The sequence below is a fragment of the Aulonocara sp. 'chitande type north' Nkhata Bay genome, linkage group LG1 (genome assembly GCF_057382095.1).
Source record: "Aulonocara sp. 'chitande type north' Nkhata Bay isolate Kocher_YH1m ecotype deep benthic linkage group LG1, A_spYH_male_GT1.1, whole genome shotgun sequence".
Lineage (NCBI taxonomy): Eukaryota > Metazoa > Chordata > Actinopteri > Cichliformes > Cichlidae > Aulonocara > Aulonocara sp. 'chitande type north' Nkhata Bay.
In genome coordinates, this window is record NC_141344.1 from 20599217 (window position 1) to 20623013 (window position 23797).

At 37.7% G+C, this 23797-nt stretch overlaps 1 protein-coding gene and 1 long non-coding RNA gene across 2 annotated transcripts in view; both read left to right on the plus strand.

Moving 5' to 3' along the window:
• Window positions 1-7427: 7427 nt before the first annotated feature.
• The window catches only part of galnt18b (UDP-N-acetyl-alpha-D-galactosamine:polypeptide N-acetylgalactosaminyltransferase 18b), a 106370-nt gene continuing 90000 nt past the window's right edge, over window positions 7428-23797 (plus strand). The window contains exon 1 of the mRNA XM_086287803.1: window positions 7428-8187. Coding sequence (XP_086143929.1) covers window positions 7950-8187 — 238 coding nt within the window. The 5' untranslated portion in view covers window positions 7428-7949. The remainder of the gene's footprint in view (window positions 8188-23797) is intronic.
• LOC147339020 (uncharacterized) lies at window positions 8218-16287 on the plus strand. The gene is made up of 4 exons (XR_015128704.1): window positions 8218-14274; window positions 14625-14780; window positions 15233-15325; window positions 15615-16287. It is a non-coding gene; the product is annotated as an uncharacterized LOC147339020 (long non-coding RNA).

Sequence of the window (23797 nt, forward strand, 5' to 3'; positions counted from 1 at the left end):
ACCAACTTTCAAACCTTCCCTTGAAATTATGCACTTCGACTCATTATGAATTGTCCACTTTTACTACATAGTATTTTGATGTGCTATTCAAAGTCTCAAGTGTAAGTTTTTGTACATCCACTCACCGACACCATCATGTGCTTGTCAGAAGGGGAAAAGGAGCGATCAGATATGGAGCAAATGTGATTTTCCTACCCCCTCGAGAGCGTCTGGTGAGGATAACACTCCTCAGATGTCTGGCACGTTTAAAGGCTTGTCTCCACCTCAGTCTGAATACCATGATATATATATATATATATATATATATACATGTACACAAATAGATCACTTACAGCTCCAGTTTCCATCATACTTGTGAAGGTGGACATAGTTTAATAAATGTAAATGTTGGTACATTTATGTTGTGTTGCCTCCAGAAGAATGAGCTGTCTGTTTGAGGTGGCCAGCAAAAGAAAATAAATACCTGGGCTTGGGTGTAGAAGCAACACTACAAAAATTGTGTAATTGCTCAAACAGCTGTGGAATATCTAAATCTGCATGTAGTAACATTTTAATAACATTTTTTCATGCTCTCTTTCTTTCAGGTTTTTCCGTATATGCTTAGCATTTATGGACAGAGAATAGCTTCTGTTCTTGAAATGATGATTACACATAAATCATTTACCCAAGAATCAGATAAATATTTGTATTTTTTAATTTTAATTTAAAATATGCTTTCACTTATCCATATCTCTTTTTCTGACCTGCACCTTGTTAAAATACTCTATTTGAGGTGGTGTAACTAGTCTTTGCTGGCAACAGCTGAAGGCCACAAATTCAGAGCAGAGAAGTCTTTTTTTAATTCGCGCTGAAGTGCTCTGAACATTTGTAATTTTAAACAAGCCCCCATATTATTTAAGTGGTTGTGGAGCTATATTTCTTGATGTGGACACAGGGATTGTGAGATGGGAATCACATTAAGTTCAAGCTCATTTGTTCATCACAAGTGTGTCTCAGAGGACTCCAGAGAGAGAAACTGCAAACCTATCCAGATCTCTCTAATCATACTCATGACATGACAAAATGAAGTGCTGTAATACATGATGAAACAACTGAAATGCAAGGCAACAAACAAAGCACAGAACTCAGAATAGACTCATACATCTAATCTACAAGAGGTGGACGAAATATCACAAGTGCAGCATAATTTAATTCAACAGCCCTGCTCTGAATAATAGATTTGTCAAGCTTAAAGTAATAAATTGTTTTTGTTGAGACGAGATGAGAGAAGCCGGCTCTGGAAAATTTTATTCTGTGTGTTTCTATTATTATGTTACACAGTGTTAAGCAGAGCTGGTGTGGACAAAATATAACGTCCACCTTATAATTTAATATATTTGTAGTTAGCGATTGCTGCGGGGCTCCAGAACACGATTTTATGAGGTTGCAGAGATATTGTGTTCACTCCCTGTACGTCCTGAAGTCTAGTCTTGTTTACCTGACACCGTCAACCTTCCCTCGGCACAATCAAAGCTGCATCCATCTAGTGGGATCACATTTGAAGTATAGCATCCTTTCACTACGAATAATTTGAATAGTCTCATCTCTCTGTCAGCTCTCTGAGTGTTATTAACATGCTGTGCTCTGCAGGCTGCCTGTGCAGAAACTCTGCTTTTCAAATAAAACCATCGAAATGAGAAGCCACAGGTCTTGAGGAGGTACATGGCCTTAATGGACCAAAAAGCAAAATATATGTCTTTAATTTTAGCAAGCATTTGCTAATAAAATAGGCTCCGAAAATGGCTGAAAAGGAAAAAACTAGTACAGAGGGTCGCCATTTAAGGATGCACGTTTACTTTACCAGAGGAGGCAAAAACAGTTCTTCAGGTTAAATCTGTGTTTTTAGTGTTTCTTTCTCTCTTTTTTTTTAATGCAGCAAAATGAAGTGATGTATCTGAAAGTGATGGCAGGGGGCTTGAGGAGAATAGATGTTTGGTTTGACAGCATATTGAAGAGAAAAGCTAGGTGAACTCACCAGGGCTTTTTAGAGGAAATAGAGTTTACTAGCTCAGTTTGGTGCCTTGAAAGAGAAGCCAGAGAGCTTTCTCTGTGCAGGCAGGAAGGAATCAAGTAAGGTTATTGCAATTTTAGTCTACAGAAGTCAAAAAGAAAAGTAAGCAGAAGCACAACTTTCTCTTCACAAGCACTTATCTTCTATTATAGTCAAACACACCAAGGGGAAAGAAAAAAAAGGACTCATTCAAATACTGACATGATTTCCAGGTAGTTTTGATCAGCCTTGAAACACAGAATTGCTGCAGCTATACTGCTTTGGAAATAATCTTTTTGTCTAAGGAAAATTTCAAAAATGGTTTTGACTGAAAGACACATTGTTCTTTGTGCTCCCCTGCAAAACAAGTAACTCAGTGAGATTTCTGAAAGAAAAGACACTAATCTCTCTTCTAGTTTTATGCTGAAGGTCTTCTTGTATCATAAAACATTTCGGTAAATTAAATCATCTAGCATTGATGCTTGCTTACCCTGCCACTATGTTGTAAAGCTCCTTCCTCACAACTAATTGTACTGACTCATTTTATTTATTTTCTGTGTTAACGTTAAGTAAATTAGTGTTCCAGTAGCCTCAAAGTTTGTGTCATTCACAGAATCTGCATGTCACAAAATTGAATTTACTTATGTTTAGTTCAGTCAGTACAGCTGCTTATTAAACGAAAAAAAGAAAAGAAATGATTAAAGCTGAAATTCTGTACTTCGGACAAATCTTGATTTGTGTATCAGTTTGGTAAATAAAAAAACAATCTTTTCAATAGGACGTTTAGACATTTAATTCTGAGAAGCATCTAACAGACTGTTTAATCTCAGTGAAAGGTAATGTCTCAAATTCTTATTCAAATGTGACTTCTGTGAATATTTCTGTTCCTAAGTGACCTCAAGTTTAAACTATGAGGAAAAAAACCTAAAACATTACATCAAACACTACCTTAACAAATTTTGAATGAGTTAAACAAAAAGCCATGCCTGCTTTAGGTCTGCTGCAATTACACGGTACAGACATTAGTGCTGGGCCACCAGCACATGTCACCTACAGAAGCTGCTCAGTCATGGAAACTAATGCAATGAAGCTCCCAGTGTACAGTTTTTGTGCTGATGTTAGTGTCAGAGCAGGTTTGTAGCCCTGTGATTAGTGAATCAGCAGCACTCTGTCAACTTTTGTTCAACAAAATACACCTCAGCATTTGGTGACTCGTGTGACTCATATTCATGTGGTCAGCCACAGGGTGGCTGTGTTTCCTCAACATTCAAACTTTGCAAAAACACCACTTACAGTTGATTGTGGAATACTTAGGAGGTAAAAAATGTCAAAAATTGACTCTGACTTGGATCTTACAGCACCCATTTTTAAATTCAGTGAGCTCTTAAGAATGACCCGTTCAATTCAACTCTGTTCAGTTTAATTCAATTGAATGCAATTTTATTTATATAGCATCAAATCACAACAACAGTTGCCTCTAGGTGCTTTATATTGTAAGGTAAAGACCCTGCAATAATACAAACAAAACAGAGAAAAACCCCACCAATCATAGGACCCCATATGAGCAAGCACTTTGGGAACGAAATACTCCCTTTAAACAGGAAGAAACCTCCAGCAGAACCAGGCTCGGGGAGGGGCGGCTATCTGGTGAAGAGAGGACAAAGACACTCTGTGGAAGAGAGCCAGAGATTAATAATAACTAATAATTAAATGCAGAGAGGTGTATAAACACATAGTGACTGAAAAAGATGACTGAAGGAGAAACACTCAGTGCATCATGGGAATCCCCCTGCAGGCTAGACCTGTTGCAGCATAACTAAGAGAGGATTCAGGGTCACTAGATTTGCTTCACCTATATGCTTTAACAAAAATAAAGGTTTTAAGCCTAATCTTAAAAGTAGAGACGGTGTCTGTCTTCCAAATCCAAACTGGATGCTGGTTCCACAGAAGAGGGACCTGAAAGCTGAAGGCGCTGCCTCCCATTCTGCCTTTAAAAACTCTAGCAACAACATGTAAGCCTGCAGTGGGAGAGCAAATTGCTCTGATGGTGTGATGGTACTATAAGGTCATTAGGATAAGATAAGGTCTGATTATTGAAAGCCTTGTATGTAAAGAGCATGATTTTATGAGTCCTAGTTTGAAGTCTGGGTGATGTTCTGTATTTATCATTTTCTTGCCAAAACATATAAAATCATGGAGTTCAGCTGAGAGAGAACTAAAGGAAACAATATGCACAATTGAACTGTCAGTTTTAATGTTCAGCTGAAAAATATACTGATAAAAACGTGAATGTGATTATCAAACGTAAATGAATGTTTTCATTAACTGAGCAATAAAGATTTATAGCCGGTGTCATAATTGTAAATGACATCTTATACACAACATTTTAAACTTTTACCATGGACCTAAATTTACAGTCTAACTTAAAAGGTGCAAAGACTGCAAACAGTGTATTGACTTTCTGGAGAATCTAATGGTTTGGGATAAGTAGAAACAATGGGAAAAGCAAGAAAAATCTTTTTCATCAGATCCTTGTAACTAGAGAATAGGAACACCCTTCACATATTGCAAACTAAAACAAATCTACCTTTTGGCAGTCTGGCAGGTCTGTTAGCTGAGATGAATGGGCAGCATGCTCCTGCATTGATCATCTCACAGCCATAAATGGCTGCTGCTGCTGAGAAGACAGGACAGAGGTGGTGGTGGTCTTTTATAGAGGTGTCAGAAGCTCTGAAACAACGGACAGCGATATTAAATATGTAATAGTAAGAACAATAAACGAAGCAAAGATAACTATGAGCTAACCTATGTTCTGAAAGACGAATCAAGTTAAAGAGCAACTGATTTGCAGCACGGCTGAGCAACTGAATCTAATTGCAACAACTCTTCACTAAGTGACTCTGACAGGGAATAGATATTGCCTAACCAAACCAATAAGATAGGAAAGAACAAGAATAATGAAAATCAACTGCAAAACACACTGTTCAGAAAGTTCATTACTATTATCTTTTTAAATAACAAAATAGGTAGCATTTGTGCATTATCTCCTAAGCTCTTTCTTAAGCAGACTGTCTGGGTACAGTCTAGGGCCCAGATGTAGAAAATTAACACTATTCAGCTGTCTAATCTTTTGTTCCAAAGGCAGGCAATCTGCCGATCGAACAGGAAATCAGTAAAAGAAAAGCATCATTCACAGTTAGTTCTCTATGTTTTTTGAAAAACTACACAATTTTTGTCATTTTGCCTCTGTCCAACAAAACAGTTGATTTTAAATCAGACAATCAAGATGGGAATGAAGTGCAGACTTTCAAGGGTTAATTCAAGGGTTTTAACAAAAGCACTGAATTAACTGTTTAGGAAGTACAGCCATATTTATTCATCGTCCCCCATTTTCAGACGCTCAAAAGTAATTGGACAACTGGCTGTCATATAGTTTCATGGCCAGGTGAGGCCCGGTCCCTCATTATTCCATGACAAATTGAGCAGATGACAGATCTCGATTTGACTGATTCTGATTCCAGTGGAACCGGGTCATTAGTGTTTATTGATGATGTGGCTGCTGATAGAAGAAGCATGATTAATTCTGAAGTGTACATTCTACACCGTCTGCCCAGAAATAACCACATGCTGCAAAACTGATGGACTTGCTCTTCACAGTTCAAATGGATAGTGACCCAAAGCATATGGCAAAAGCAACCCAAGAGTTTCTCATGGGAAAGAAATTTGATATTTTTCAGTGGTAAAGTCATTCATCTGATCTCAACCCAATGCTTTTTAGTTATTAAATAGAAAACGGAAGGCTGAGAGACCCACAAACTAGCACTAATTGAAGGAGGCAGCAACGTATTGCAGCCGGCAGAGCATCTAAAAGCTCTAGAACTCATGGACATCGCCAAATGTCCTTGGGTTCTAGATTCAGGCCGTCTTTGACTGCAAATAATTTTCATCCAATAAAGTCCTTGTATTTCAAATTGTGTTACTTCATCCAGTTACATTTGAGCCTCTGAAAATGCAATATTCCTAAACAGTTAATGTCTGCACTCAATTTTGCACTTCAATCACATCTTGACTGTTCAATTTAAAACCAACTGTGGTGGTGTACGGTGGCAAAATTACAAAAAGCGTCACTGTCCAAAAACTTATGGACCTGACTGTATCTTAGAGAGCAGAACTTCTGTGTTTACAGTTCCAATAAAGAACCACATATGATTCATTTAAGTACTCAAAACTAATAAGCTGAAAATGCAAACTGAAGCACTAGCAGTGTTTAATTCTTTGAAAGCTGTCCTTTAACATTTTATACCAAAGTGTGGGTCAAATTACTGTGAAGCCGAGTGGGAATGACATTACTCAGTGATAATGGCTGCTAGTGTGACCATCACTGATGAAGCACAAATCGGGTAACAGTGGTGATCTTTGACTGTCAAAATAAATTAAAAGTGATTGAATTTAGAATAATACAGCTTTTGTATCACATTTAACGCTGTTTATCCCATTTGAAAAAATATGCTTATATCATATTGATGTAACTTTTATTTTTCATTACTGAATATAATAGCTTCACCCTGACAAGCTGCTGTGCTGTTGCTGTCTGGAAGATTGGATGACAAAGGCTTTTTACTAGCAAATAATCATCTGGTGGAGATGATACTGGAAAATGCTGTCAAAACATAATCAAGAACTGAAGTGGGGGGAGAAAAATGCAGTCAACGACGTCTGACATTCATTCAGACAATAAAAATATACTGCAGACAAATACTGTGTGCTCTCAATATAAAATAAAAACATTCTGATCTGCTTAAAAAGGAAATGCCATATGCTTTGGATACACCGAAAAGGAAAATCACTAAGTGACAAATCTGCGTAAACCTGAGGCTCTGCTGCAGACATTAGTATTGGTGCACTATACTTGGGAAAAATCTTCTACACAACGGCAACATTTAAAGCTGTTTGTTATCGCTATATGTGTCATTTACTGACTCCTTTAATAAAATGTCAATAAAGAGAGGGTGCAATTAGGCCCAGACACAAAAGTCCATAATTTAAAATTCAGTCATCACCCAATCACTCAAAACGGGAAGGGGGTCTTCAAAGAAGCAACATCAGTTCAGCTTGCCTCGAAGTAGATGTTGATAATTTTAAAAAATGAAGTTCACGATTTAGCCCAGAAAATACATTTTAAACGATTCTCCATCTTCGCTGTATTATCCACCCCCCCTCCCCGCTCCCTCTTCTCTGCATTGATAAGGCGATTCACAGACCTATGACATGACCCCACGCCTCGATTTCACCGTGAAACCCCGTTGTCTCTATCTCGTGGTTTGATCCAGTATTGCAGCAGGTAGGCTGTGGATTTCATAGCTCTTGCATCAAAAGTGTGTTCTACATGCACGGGACAATTAAGAAAAAAGAAAGAAAGAAACCAACGTGTCCGAGGAGAGAAATCAGACACGCATGCTGAAAATATCTCGCTGTCCAAATAAAATAACGCCTGGCTACTTTGTGTCCTTTAATGTGCGAACAGTCTTGACAGATCCACTTTCACAGTGAATCAGTGCGCAGTGTGAGGACGCGTGCAGCGGGCAGACTGTCAGTCCTCTCCACCCTCCCATTGGCTGCAGGATTCTCGGTGTCTCTCCAGTTTCCTTAATTCTCCAAAGCTACTGGAGCTGACGGAGGTTTACGATGGATCGCGAGATGGAGCTTCACCTGTAGATATTTCATATTAACCTGTGATTCAAAATTGAGAGAGGAGGATTAAAAAAAACTAACACCTCTTTGGAAGTAAATGGTTTTCTATTGGATTTTGCGTTGCTGAACAGTTGCTGGAAATAACTTCACTATCACAGTTTTGCGGGCGGGCTGTCGCCTCCTGCTCCGGTTTAACGGGATACCGTAAGCTGTATGGAGGGATGTCGGCATGGCTTGCACCAGGAGAACCAAAACTTTGGTGTCCACATGCGTGATACTGAGCGGCATGACCAACATTGTTTGCCTGCTCTATGTCGGATGGGTTACTAACTACATCGCCAACATTTACATCAAGGTCCCGATGCCTTTACCCGAGAGAAAGTTAGAAGGGGACAAGCGAGGTGACACTCTCCGGATCATGGAGAGGCTCGATCGGCTGGAGAATGTGGTCAACCAGCACATTCATGGTAAAACCTGTTATTTTAACACGGTTCTGGATGAACTAATCCTTCTGTTTTACATATAGTGTCCGAGCTATTTGCACTAAACCATGTGAAAGTTTCATTTTTGTCACATAAAGGTGTGTGGCATTTGAAAGTGCGTTGTGCCTGGGGGAATGGATAGAGCAGGAACTTCTTTTGTCTGTTCACGATCAGATTATTTAGAGGGTGTAATAAAGGACAAAGAAAAGCTGCAGGTTTGCAAAGGAGTGCAGCGAGGCTCTAACCTATATGACAGTAATACAGCACACATAAACACCATTTAAAAAGCTGCATATATGAATTTCATTGTAATAAACAGATAGAATACAATAAAGTCTGAACAGCATTTTCTCCTTTTGTTTTACGCACAGAGAGTGAATCTTGTCAAACACGGGATTGTATCTTTCCTTCATTTCTTTAGGTGTTGTTTTTGCTGTACAACGCGGATTGTTAATAAAACGTTTCCTCTTAGAGAGACAAAATTCAATAAAACGTTGAGCGCTGCCAGCGTTAAAATACAACTGCACGACAGGACATTTCACATCTGCATTAAGTCTGATTATGTGTATAAGAAACTTGCAAAGAGAATTTCTGGATCTGCTCTTTCATTCCTCGTCTGAATGAATCGGAGTTATACATTAAACAGCTGAAACAAAAAGTAAGTCTTTTCTCCCCAATCACGTTTGACTTGAACTTGACCTGTTCCTACACTTATAGGAATGCCGGGAATCCTTTTGGTCAGATTCCTTGCTGGCATGCAGTTTCTTTACGCTTGATCACACATGGTTAATTTTCGTCCTCTCCCTCTCTTTAAAAGAGCTATTCTTGTCGTCACAAGGGGGGCTCGTTTTGGGCAGGTCCCAATTTGAAATGGCACAGAGCTGCTGCAGAACTGAAATGCAGGCAGAAATCTACTCATGCTTCTTTGAGCAATAAGGCTCTGTGCTAAGCTTGGGTAAACATTCCTCCTGGAGGCAGGTCTCCATTTCAGCTTGGCACCCATAGGCATCTGCAGGAGCTTTGTTGAGTTGCCCCCAGTGACTTGCCTCCAAAGTACACGTTTCAGCTATTTCTGTTACTCTGACTGGAAAAGATAATATGTGACATTGCCACTGCTGCTGCGATTCTGCTTCTTATTAACCTTATCACCCAACCTATATAAATTATGCTGCTTACACGGAAAAAGACTCGGTCTCTAGAATCACCTGTACTTTATTTTAAGCTGCTTTTTGACAGACCGCACATGCAACATCTCAGTTCTTGGACTTTTTCCAGCTTTAACGCGCAGTTTGGCATATGGGGAAATGTGCTTATTCACTGTATTGCATTCGGTCAGATGAAAAGATCACAAACCCTCCCATCTCGTTTCTGTTTGGTAAATAAGCTAAGCTGCAAGAGTGCCAACAGGGAAAAAGCTCACCTTGCTTTGTCCAAAGATTAAAAAAAAAAATATCTGCCTGCAGCCCCTCTGAGGCTCACTGATTAACTTGTTATATATTGCTGAAATTACTGCACCCAGACCAATTCCCATGCACAACCCTCCATAAACCATAGCTTGTTTTCCTTCACTTTGGCCAAAAGTATCATGGTATTTGGAGGTTGTTCAGTTCTTTTTAACATTTGGACGAAGGCTTGCTGTTCGGATTTCTCTAAGTCAACGTGGCTTCTGGCTGTAACAGAAACAGGGGTATAGCTCCCTAAATGGAAACTCTCTTTAAAAACAGGCTGTGGTTCACGTTTTTCTTACTGTCTTTTTGTGCTACTTTTAAAACTAGGACAATCATCCTGTAATTAGTTTTAAAGAAAACATCATGCATATCAAACATTTTCACTTCTCCATTGTTTCACCAGCTCCTGCACAGTCAGCCAGCATTATTATTGTCTGCTTTGGGATTTTTTTTTTAAGTTTCTGAACATGTTTCCAGGCCCTTGCCATAAACTGCAGAGACAAGACAGAGATAACTTTAATAGCAACAGTAAGTCTCAGTGATGGTCATTTTTTAAGAGTTCGGGACCACAGTGTTGTTGTTGGAAGCAAAAATCTGTTCGGGCTAATGCAGGGGGAGACTGTTGGAGCTGACTCAGTCAGAGCACATTTGCAACAGTAAAAACTGTAACAGCAAAATGACCCATAATTCTAAGTGCAAGCCATATTGTCTGGATTTCCCCGATAATTGCTTTCAATGGATCTGCAGCAAATGTAGACCCATAATCTGAGTGCATATGTGGCCAACAGCGTCCTCAGAAAAAGAGCCAGAGAGTCATTAGTGCACTTTTGACATCTCTAAAAATACATTTCCTTTCTGTACAATGATTTGAGACAAATGCAGAAATGGTATATTTTCACTCTTACATTCTTCAGTTTTGTGATGTGACTTGAGTCATTGTATACTAGTCACACAGCCACCAACTGTATATGCACTTAGTTTCAGTGCAGCGGAGGCCAACATGAGCCCTCACACCAGAGAGCATTACCGCATCCGAGAATGAAACATTTATTGCAGCTGACAGTCAAGAGAGATGTCTCTGGTGTCAGCTTCGCTCTCAGGGATGAGACAGAAATATTCCACTATGTGATGAAGTTAAGTGGCCTGTTACCAAGATAAAGCATCATGGAAACAGCATGTTAAGCGGCTGAACTCTTTTTTTTATTAAGTAGAGTCACCCGAGGAGAGTTTTTTCGAGTGGCTGGACCGAGCACGTTCACACATGTCCACCATGTGTGAACGTGCACTCTTTCCCTTACGCTACCAAACCCAAAACTCAAGGGCAAATGCTGCAGCTACATGTGTGACAGTTTACAGAGCATATTGTCAAGTCGTGCTACAAAATGTCTGATAAACCTCTGGAATATACAGTTAATGGAGCACTCCACTAGGTGTAATAGTCAAGCTTTTTTTGCTCTGTGTACATTTACATATATTTGTAATTCTTTATTAAAATAGGAGGCATCAGAATTCCACATATTTTTATTTCAAATAGTGCTCATCAACTAATTTTATCTTATTTTTTGCTGCTTTTTGTTGTTGATCTGGGTGACAAACTGTTGCATTGTTGACACAGCAGGAAAAAATAGCACTGAATAGCACTGCAGCTAAGAATTATATTCTTGAAATCATTTTGGTTCTTTGTTAAACCATTAATGAATTGTTAAAAAAAAAAAAAAAACGAAGAAGAAGAAAAACAATTTCTAAGAATCAATGGGTGACATCTTCCAGTTTCCTGTAATTTAGATTTTGTTGTTTAGTTTAGTTGGTATAAACAAAACAATGAGGCCAATTATCACACCTAAACAAACATAAATGCATGAGTGTATACCATAAAAGCTGTGCTGTTTTAACAAACTGCTGTTTTATTGTGATGGTGATTATGAAAAGATAGCCGGTTTCATTGCTTCGATTTGACCTCTGAGGACGTACATTCGTCTGATTGAACAGTCACGGAGCCTCTGTGAGCGAGGCATTAACACAGTGGTGATTTAGCTGCAAATGATTGTGACAGCTCCCATGATGGCTCCAAGAAAATACTGTACACCCATCAACTCAATTGAGAAGCTCAGTAAAAGAGCATTTCAGTTGATGCTCAGAGGACAGTTATAGCTGGCTGTTTATCTGATGTGATTTTCTCTGGGGAAAGTCGGTGCAGGCTGGAATAAACGAGTGAGGGTGAAAACTGAGAAAGGTGGGTGCATGTTTGTCTGCATGTGTTCAGGTGCTTGTGTGCTTGCTTGTGCAGGCTACGGCATGCAGCTCCGGCAAGAACAAGCTGCACTCACACATACTTGTGGATTCTCAGGACTTAAGGGCCAGTGAAAGAAAGCCGTGTTTCTTACAGAAGTTATGATAAAATATAATGACTGCGTTTGCATCATAAACAACAAGAAAACACAAACATTTCTGTATTACTATAAGAATACACGTGTGTGTGTGTGTGTGTGTGTGTGTGTGTGTGTGTGTGTGTGTGTGTGTGTGTGTGTGTGTGTGTGTGTGAGAAAACCTCTCTTTTTGGCTCACGTTGCAGAAACCTGTTGATGATTGGTCTGTTTCTCTTTACCATTTAACTTCTTCTGAATCTGACTCACATTCATTTGGCAGCTCTGAGAGCTTGTTACTTCAGCAGAGACTAGTGAGGCAAACTACACAAATAGTGCGGCTGTTATGTTGGTGTGCAAAGCAGCTTATTTTCCTTATGGATATAGCACAATTTGAAACATTTTTATAGGTTGTGATGATTTTTTTTTCCCAACATGTCATATACCAAACGACAGATTAATGCACAAGCACCACTAGTACTACTACTACTATTAGTAGTTCATGTACCTTGACATATTGCAATCTGGCAGATAACTAGAGTTAGTGGGCATAAACTGAGTGGCTAATTAAGGTAATTGAGGGCAGGTGCTGGCAGGTTTAGGACAGCGGGAACAGCTGAAGACTGCTGCTGGGTGGAGAGACTATTCGGCATCTGAAGTGGCAGGACAGGTTCAGACTGGCAGAGAATCATGATGAGCATTAGCATGCAGAACCATTAAGGATGAAGATGATGTAGAACTGTTGCAAACTAATGTGCTATCCATGATGAACAAAAATGTGATTTTATTATAATATTTTTGTAAGAAAATGTCAGTGTCGTTTTACCCATTGTTCTCAAGTGCTGTCTTTGCAATATACTGCAGAAACACTGCTTGTAATTACTGTAGCAGGCTATTAAAGAGATCATATTTTTCTTTCTAATATTGTCTTCTTTTCATTGGCTCCCTGTAAAATCTGGAATTTAATATGAAATCCTTCTCTTTACATGCAAAGTCTTGAATAATCAGACCTATCTTAAAGACCTCATAGTACCTTAATTATCCTGTTAGAGCACTTTTCTCATAACCTGCAGGCTTATGTGTGCTTCTTAGTTTCCAGAAGTAGAATGGGAGGCGTTCACTCTCAGGTTTCTCTCTTGTACACTCAAAAAAATGAATGAGGTGGATTGTTCAGTGTATATTAATTATTTATTTTCATTTTACTTAAAATATATGTTTTTGTTAAGTTAACATATGTTTTTCTAATCAAGTCTACGTAATTGTGTCTATTATTCAACGTACATAATACTAATGTGTTACTTGATCGCATAACATTTAAGTTAAGTCAATTAGGATCGATATACCTTGTATATCCACAAGGTGGCAGTAATGCAAAAACAGTTGTAATGAAACCGCGCAGAACAAGAAGGTTTCACGGCTTGTGCCTGCTCATGCGCAAGACTTCAAATTTAACTGAAAAAGGCTGTTTTGGCGCCAAGCTACTGTTTCTTTGAGAGGTAAGACCACTTTTTTCTTTGACTATGTTGTGTAGTATCTATATGTCCAGCATGGTTATATTTTGCGTTTGTCTTACAAGACATGTTATATCGTTTGCGTGCGCTTGTTTTACATTAGTTTTACTGGGTCCTGGACATGCTTATTTTGTGGACTGTGTAAGAAACATTTTTATTGTTTTTTGTTTTATTAAGGGATTAGCTACAGGGGTTCATGGGGTTATTCTTTCAAGGGGTTATTTTTCCATTTGCTTTCTTGGGATTCCTTTTCTGTAATCCGAGAGTCGGAAATATCGAATAGGATAGCAAGGATAGCATAAAGTGACATTTAAAATCCAAAAAGTCAAGGGCGAAAGCCACTGTGACACCATTGTTCTGCTCTATCAGTAATCTGTATTATGTAAAAATGGTCTGTAAATACAGCATGTTTCCTAGCGGAGTTATACATATCAATGTAGTTATAAATTACAGTTTGTGAAAGTACACACTTAATTTTTTTAATAAAATTATTCAAGACATATGAGTGGACAGACAATGGAGGTCGACAGACCTGGTGATAATTGCTTCTATAGAAAGTTAGCACATGGCAGTGTCAATCTCTTGCTTTTCTTCTGAGTAGTATTTTATTTAGTTGTAATTCAAACAATAATTTGCTTCTTGAAATTAAGTAATGAATTTCTTGTTTTACTTTATAAATCTCAGATCCTGCCTTTACCTGCTCCCTCCTATACTGATGTGGTGTATGTGGTATTGCTGAGCTTGTATGTGGTATGTGAACTGTTATACTTTTAAAAACAAAACTGTTTTATAAGTTAAGTTTTCTTTTGTGACCCATCCCATGCCCCTGTTATTTCTTCTCCACATCTGAACCATGGTAAAGGTTGCAGTTCAAGGGCCTGAGGCATGAAATTCTTTTCAGATCAGCTGTGATCAATATTTTTTGGAACTTGATAAATAACAATAAAAGCTGTAATGGCTCCATTAGCATTTTGTGTAAATGTTTGTGTTAAAATTATAGCTTTAATGAGGTCTTACTACATTAGTTTTAGTTTGTATATGTGTACATATAGTATGTATATTTACAGTACAGTATGTTGTGTTTGTTGACATATTTTCAGGTGGAAGCAGAATATGTGAGGATTACTACTGCTGCACATGTTCCAAGGCTTTTTACACAACTTGACCAATACACTGACCAGCTCATAAAAGTCTTCAAGAAAAAAGGAGGCGTTGCAGGGAAGAAAATTAGACAGACTTTGGCCCCAGCCACACAGGTGCGTTATTCTGTTGGTAGCAAAATATTATGGCTAATAAGATCATTTTCAAATTTAAACAGCTAGTGTATGGTAGCTGCACAGTGCACTTACATTTATATTAAGCAAGACAAAGTTTGGTACTCAAAACGTTGGAAAATTTAAATTACCTAAACATATGTAAAATCTGATCCCTTGATTTAGGTTAAACCAGAAGTGAATGTTTTTATGTTATGTTTTGAATGCAAAAAAGATGATGTATTAGTTTGTCTTTACCTCCATTATGGACATATATAATGTGGTGGAAACCCTGCCCAACAGGTTAACTATTCATGTCCATGTGATGATTAGTTGGTCTTGTGTACATGTCTATCTGTGCAGTGGATATGTCATTCATTTTGCGTATAATGTGAGTTTCTGTCATCCTAAAGTATATCTGTTTTCTCTTCCTGTATCTCTGCCACTCTCTACAGAAGGAAAGTATTGAAAAGGGGAGGGAGTGTGTCCTCAGGGCACTACCTTTTTACCTGAATGAAGACCCAAGCATCCTCTTCAAAGAATAATTGGTTGGTAATTTTAGTTTAGTTTTTTATCTGTATTAAACCAAATTTTGAATAACTAATGTTGTTGCATGTTGTTGTTGTTGTAATTTGCATGGAACCTGTTTAAATGTTTTGGGAAATCTTCTTGTATACCCAAACTATTTATATTTATCGTTGAATCTGTAGTCTGAAATAGTGGCACACTGGGGTGCATGTTCCTAATATTGTGTTTACGTCATTAAAGGGTAGCTTTGGCCCTTTTTCTTTCTTTTTTTAAAACTGGATGCCATTTTTCTATGTTTTTGTGTCTAAGCTACAGCTGTTCAGAGGGAGCTGGAACAAATTACCCTTGTTATCTTTACCATCGAAAGAGCTGATGCCAGCACTCCTCCAGCCGATGTGGGTATAACCATCTAGTGTGTCCTGCATGACCTGGAAGACCTGGCCTCTGCATGTGCACTCTTAATGGGTGGGATATATGCACTGAATCTCAGTTAACCTCAAGACTGAAAGCTTTCTTTGAAGTACTTCAGAAGCTCTTCCTTCATCTGTATGTCAGCAGACTCTTGACCAAGGTACAGATGCTCAAGAATACACTGAATGAATAAGCCAACCTTTAATTTGGATGATGAATGTTCTGTCAGATGGACAGAAGTTTTTCGGAGGCTGAATGGGAATAAAATGGTAATTTGTAAATGACAGATAACGGGAAAATTACATTTAAGAGAAATTTAGAACATTTTGAAAAGTTTGTAAACTACTACAATTTGAGAGATTTTACTGTTGTGGGGGGCTAGTAAGAGACAATCAAAAGTATTGAGATTTAAAGGATTTAATTGAGAGATGATACTGCACCAGAAATGTTGAAGGGTGGTGTGTATATTAGCGTTCAAGGCATATTGTTATGAGGTGGAAATATGTTCATATTCAGTTTGTGTTACATTGTGTGCATTGTAAAGGTAATTGCAATACATACTAAAAATAAGGGTAAGTTAGGAGGTTGATCTGATATCCTCGTGTTGGTGTTGTTCCCAGATCATCATACTAAATGTTGTTCCAGGATCAACATTGCAAGTGACCAATCAGAATGTTGTGACGTCATACTTTTGCAACTTCGGGAAAAACCGGCGTAAAACAAAAAACTGTACTTAAGCTGCGTGAAACCGGCTCTGTCCGCCGATCAACTGACCCTAACCCTAACCGTAACCCTTTAATAAACAGTAAGCAGAATTGATATTGTCCTTGCAACACTGGAATTTCATAAATGCACGAATGGCTTGGAATAGAATAACGTCACAACAATGTGACAACATTTTCATGATGGTCTGGGAACAACACCAACACGAGGATATCAGATCATCCAAGTTGGGAATGCAGGATGAATGTATATTTTGTGGACTTTTAAAGACGAACAATTGTTTCCATGTTAAAATGTTTACATCTGAAGTTTTTTGCCCAAACACTGGTAAAATAAATGTTGACAGTGGCAAGTGTTAAATGGTTACTGCTGTGCTGTTGCAAAAAAACTGAACGCTGACAAGCTTACATAAATTTTTTTTAAATTGTGGCTGTTGAGGTGGACACTTCACTTTGCATTGTTAAAGGAAAGCACTTCATTGGCATTGTGTTACTGGACTGACCCTAAGCAATCATTGCAAATAGCAACTTTGCTATCCATTTTAGACACTAAAAGAAAAAAAACACTCACAGACCTTACTAGCATCACATGTGCATAACTCAAGTGTCATCTTATCAATGTGTTATGTGATCTTCAATGTGTTTTTTTTTTCTCTCTTCTATTTCTGGTAGATACAGACATTTAATTTAAAGTCTTGATGTTGCATCTGTCTACATACTGTTAATTACTAACCCTAATGAGCTGTTGTGTTTTATTTTGGACTGGGTTTACACAAATGCTCACTGAATGTGTTGGCAATAAAAGAAATTTTAAAAAATAAGTTGGATGTACTTAATTCATTTGTGTGGAACCTGTTGACAAAATAGATTTATGTAAAACTAATTAATAAAGCACAAGGTGGCTGAAAATATAATATTTGAATTAATCTAACTTAAATTTAACATTTTACTTCCACAAATAAGAAATGTGTTGAAGTAACTAATCTAAACTATCTAACCTGAAAATATATCATCTTTGTTCATACAACATAACTTGATTTAGTTAGTCTTAAATATGTCTTGTTAATCTTAAGTAGTTTTTTTAAATTAGATGAACTAAAGATTTTTGCTTTAAACTAACATAATTCAATTTCGTGGAACCTGTTGACAAAATAATTTTAATTAAAGTCAACGTTTCATTTTTTTGAGTGTAGAAAGAGCTTCCTCTTGTATTGAATTCAGGAGACCAATATCCTCCTTGGGCTTAAAATTGTACTTTTTGTTCAAGCTTGTAATTTGGGATAGATCAGGTGATTCTGAAACCTCCCCTGGTGTTGCTGCTATAAGATTAGGCTGTTGGGGAATTTCCATGATACATATCATTTCTTTGTGACACTGAAATTTTGGAAGCAAACAATGCAAAACAACTTAGACAAAGCAATGCTTTGAGTGAAACGCTAACACAATAAGAATGCTGGCAGGCTCATGTTTAACAGGTGCAGCACCTACTGTAATTGCCACGTTCGTTTCATATAAGACAAAGGAATATATTTTCTAATGGTCTCCTTGAGGAAATTGGTCTATTTCATTTAGCCCAGTGTAGGTATTCTGATAGAAAATCCGGTTCAAACCCAGGACCATTTTGTTGTGCACTGACTGTGGAAACTACAGAGCCACCATGCTGCCTTAGCATGCCAAAAATCACTAATTAGTACTATAGTACCCTGCAGCTAAGGCTGAATGTCATTAATTTTTCAGGTATTTGTATCATGAACCACAGTAAATTAACTCAAAGGGATGGGAGTGAATAAATGTGACTGTACGTCCATAATAACTGGTTAAGATTCAGACTCTTTGAATTTCTATATTTCCAATACATAGAATTCAGCTGGGAAATAAACATGCCAGTGCGTTCAGTTAAGTAATCTGCAGTATGTTCGATACTGCTTCAAAAATACTGCAAATGTATCTCAGGTGTGGAATGTGTGTGTGGCATTTACATGTTTTCCCTGCGCTTGTGTGCGTTCTCTCGGGTACTGCGGTTCCCTGCCACAGCAGCCCTGCACTGCATGTTAGGTTAATTGGTGGCCGTAGGTGAGAATGTGAGCGCGAATGGTTGTTTGTCTCTTTGTGTTGGACCGGAGACCTTGCTAAGGTGCACCCCTCCTCTTGCCCAATGACAGATGGGATAGGCTCCAGCCCCCACCCATGACCCTGAATTGGATAAGCAGTTAAGAAAATGGATGGATGGTGTCTCGGGTGTTTCTGTAGTTAGTTATACCTTTTGTGCAAAGTCAATAGATCTGTGACGAGCTAATATTGGTCTGGCGCTGCTGTAAAGATTTTGTGATTAAAAAGAATATTTGTTTAGGGAATAATGCAGTCTTGGTAGGCTGGCAACATTTCATGTATTTTTAAGTAAGCAGCCAGGTAAGACACTCTGCACATTTAGAGAGACATGAAAATGCAAGTGCTTATAAAAGCTCCAGCCCTTTCAATATGTTTTTTTTTCTTTTTATGAATAGATCATGAAGCAGAGATGGTGCTTCTCAGACTTCACCATCTGTTAAAATATAGCAAAGAGGATTTTACTGCATGACTTTATCTTAATGCACAGAGCTTAACAGTGCTTCATATTGTACTGTAATGTAACTGTGGCTCTAAACATTCTGCTGTAGATTTATTACAAGTCTGATTCATCTGTCAGCACTTGCTGTTCGCAGCCTGTAGGCAGGGCTGCAGACAGTGTGTGAGAGCGAGATGTGTGAGGAGTGGGAATATAAAACAGGAGAATATTCTGGGTGGTAATTTCAATAAATCAAGACGCTATTGAAACACAGGGATATTAATCCACTGGAGAGTCTTTGGTAATGAAAACAATTAATTATTTTGAATCCAGAGGGCTAATATGTTAAAGTAAGTAAAGCCCTCTTACAAAAAAGGTCATCCCTTGACAATTTATCCTGAATTGATCAGTTCACTTTTGCAAATGTTCTCAGTGTTGTTTTCCCCCTGCTGAATTTGAAGTTGCAGCTAAATATGAAAACAATCCTTGTAAGTCAGATGGAAATCTGATTTAGCTCTGACTGCATGGGATTTACGTTACAGCCCCAGCTGACAGTGAGCAGTTTATCTTTACATATTGATCTACAATGATTTATTGATAAGAACCTCCTTCCCTGGAGCTGGTTAGGTAAACATAATAAATATTCTCACAGGATAAACATAAAGATGCATTGTGTGATTTTTAGACCGATGTGCGACGAAAGTCTTTTCTCTGGGACACATTTCTGATAACCAGATGTTGTCATCCTACAGTCAGTGGAGTAGGATCAACATTGCAAGTGACCAATCAGCTGTTTCATGGTTATGTTAAGCCAACCCAGACCTCTTATATAAATCTGGGCCCTAATTTTGGTTTAGTGTTTTATATCAATTATAATTAATGTAAGGGGTTATAATACCAACAGAGTCTCATTGAGGTGAGACTCTTTATTTTGCAGAATAATCATAAACCAGTATTTGTTTGAAAAGAAAATGGCAAAAGAATGCACCATCTGGGTTTCTCCTCAAAGTATCTTCTAATCCACTGTAAATGCTTCAGACCTCCGTGCTTCACATTCAGCGTATATCAGCAAAGGCAGCAACAGCGGAGAACAAATTGAAGTGTTTTGTTGCACTATGCATTCAAGATTTGTCAGCAGTCGTTTCTTTTTCTCACTCCTCTGCACTTTTTCATAATTAATGGCACTAAGTGAGGAAGTATGCGTTTCCAACACAGCTATGCCATTATGTTTTCATCTGCTATATAAACAAGATCTGTCATTTTCTCATGTAGTGTCTCTTCGACTCCTTTTTATTAGATTTAATCTGAAAGCATATATCTTAAGATATCTGAAATTATCCAGATCTGTGCTTTTATGTTTGCCTAGCTTTGGTATGAGACTGCTGACATTCAGATTATACTTTTGGGTCTATATTAAAGTCAAAATAGAAACGCTTTCATCAGAGCTAAAACAGACAATCAAATACTTAAATCTCTGTCTGTTTTAGCTCTCGTCCCTTTAAACCAAATTTCTTTTGACAGACAAAGTTCTGTGAAAAAGTATTTGCCTCCTATCTGATTTTTTTTATTTATCTTTACTACACATAAATGTTCAAGATTCAATCAATTTCAATAGTAGTGAAACATAACACATAAGTAAATACAAAATGCGGTTTTTAAATGAAATCATTTATTAAGGGGGGGGGGGGGGGGATTTGTAAAATAAATAAATAAATAAATAATTGAACTTTATGTTTGTGTCCCGCTACATCTGGCATAAAACAGCATTTCATATAAAGTCATACCAAGAACACAGTGGTAAAATATTAAATATTAGTTAATAATTATAATAATAATTTCATCTCTGCACACAGTCGTACAAAAGAAGGGCAGGTTGTGAGGAAAATTGGTCTGAGCTGCTGGTGCTGCTGGTGCATACAGCATCTGGCTCATGTTCACCCACCAACACCCATCTGTCAGCTGCCTGGATTTGCTTTTATGAACCATGTGGACCTGCATGCAGTGTGTGGCCTCCATGGCAAATCTATAATATGCTGGCCATGTGTGCACTCAGTACACAAAGCCAATCTGCTCACACCTCGACTGAAACTTCAATTGAAGTTTCGTTAGCCAAATTTAAATAATGTTACATATTGTTCACGTCTTATGAATATGCATTTTTCTCCACTCAGCACGTTTTTGCCCTACATGATAGTTGACTGTATCTGTCAGTATTTGATTTCTCTTTATTGGGTCAGCTGATGTTGCGGATGTGAGACAATGATGGGGACGGTGTAGATGGATTATAGGGTGAGACTCGAGAAGATAGAAGTGAATTACTGTGGCCTCAGAAAGAGATTCATCATCGGCTCACTATAATTGAGATCCTCTATCAGAATACATTTTCCCAGGCTTCACTCACCATTAATCCATCACTGATACAGACAAAATTTGAGCTGTAGTTGTCCACCCCACAGTGCCACATTGATGGAACAAATAGTTCTCTAAATATCAAATGGACATGATAATTTTTTTCTTAAAATGTTCCATTTTTTGTTCCAAAATACATCCTTTAAAACTCCAGCAAAGTACTGAACAAAAAAAGACTCTTTCCTGCTATTTCTAATAATCATTCAAAATAATCATTGCAAATCTTTTGTAATCTCAAACTGTCAAGGCTTGATGATTCTAAAATGGCATTCAGCTGTATTACCAATGACACTTGAGTCCATCTACAGTTTTTATGGCTCTAATAATTCATGCACCACTCTAAATTCCAAACAGAAAATGTGGAAATTGATGTAGAAAGCTTAATCTAAATGTGTTTGTTTCCACTATTAATTTGGAGAACATTGAGCATCCTTATCATTCCACCCAGATCTGATATTTTCTGTCTCAGTTCATTTGTTATACACATTCATACCCCTACACTAACTTCTGCTCACCTCTATTGATCACTTGATTCCCCTCACGTAAACTCTCATCACATCTCTCCATCTCTTCATTCACTCCCTGGTGTAAATATATTTTGTCCACTTCCAATTGCCCTCTGCCAAATTGCCTGTGATGCTTTTCAAGTTGTAGCTTTCATGCCTTTTTTGTCTTTGGCATCCTGACAGTCTTTTGGACTCTGCCTTTTACCCATTAATGCTTTTGGTCTCTTGATATTTTAGCCTGCCTGCTGACTTTGCCCCTTGCCCCTTGTCCCCATATCCTGCTTGTGCGTGCATTACTTTTCACAAAGGTGAAGCAGCTGAACTTTTGGAGTCCCTTGTTCTCTGAGCTGTCAGTTTTTTGGGGGGTTTTCCCTTTCTATCATAAATTTCATCTCCTCAATAGATTTAGAAGTCCCATCGCTTCATGTGGGCTTATAGCATGGGATTTCTGCTGAGTCACTTCCATCATATTGTATTCTATTTTTCAATCTCTGCCAAGAGGCAATGTTGAGTTTGTTCATTAAATTGACAGCATTTGTAAATGCAGTGATGGCTGTCATCTTCACAGTCTTTCTAAAAATGACATTGTGACAAAATCATAATTCACATAAAATAATAACAGAAAAGACAGAGAAGATACTTAGTAAAATCCAGTCATTAATCACATGAGATCCACCTTAGTGATTGGAGTTTGAGTTGACCTTAAGGTAGATATATTGTGTCAGTTTTAATTAGACGGATCCTAACACCAGTAGCATCACACTGGCCTTTCCCACTTCCACTTAAAACATACGATCCGGTTTAAAACATGACTTAAAGAAATACCAATATTTCAAAATATCATTAATAAAAGTTTTGATTTGAAAAATAGAAAGGGCTGTAGTTTTATATTTCCAGTTGTTGCTCTGAAAACTGGGCATGAATTGCAGAGAGATATAAATTAGTGTGCAGCTGTGTATAAGAAAATTGAGAGAAAATATCCCATTTGTGAAGATATTAAGTAATATTTTTCTGCTGTGATATCTCTGCTACCTGTGCCTTTGCTGTTGTCTTGCAGTATGTCTTGACATAGTTGTTACACTGTTAACATCTGAAGTGAGAACCACCTCCTGTTCTGAAGCTTTTATGTCTCTGTTGAGGCTTAAATCACTGACAGAAACTTCACATTATGCCCCACAGAGATGAAGAGGTTGTAAATGTGCTTTACGTCAACATTTTTCATGCCACTCACCTTTTTCACATATCAGTTCAGCCATTTTCTTAACTTCTTATTCAGTTCAGGGTTGTGGGGTTGCTGGAGTCAAAGTCCCAGCTGACACTGGGTGAGAGAAAGTTTACACTCTGACCAGGTCATCGGTCTGTCATGAGGCTAACATAGAGACAGATAGTTATTCACTCTGTTATCTATTCTTACTTTAGTCCATGAGAGGAAGCCAAAGCACCCAGAGAAAACACAAGCATGCACAGGGAGAACATCCAAACACAGAAACGCCTCAGATGACCAGCATGTTCTTCTTATTTAAGTGAAAATTACTGCAAAAAATGGAAACATATTTGTCCCATGTAAGATTGAAACTATAATATCTTAACACTATAAATCCCAGAAAATTAAAATAATTGCCAAAAAAATGTTTTCTTATTAAGCTAGAGTGTACAGAATCTTTTGACAATTAAAATAATAACAATAAATTCAATATTATTTTGGATATGTAAGTTTTAATTTGTATCATCTTCATTGACGGTCATGAATCAAATCGAAGTATAAATTTGTTTAAAGTACTTTAGTTAATGTTGTGATACTCTTTTGGTGAAAATGAGACAAAATGCAGAAATTGTGAAAATGACTTAATCGTGTTGGTTATTTTTGATCAATCTTGCTTTATTCATAATGCATTAAAT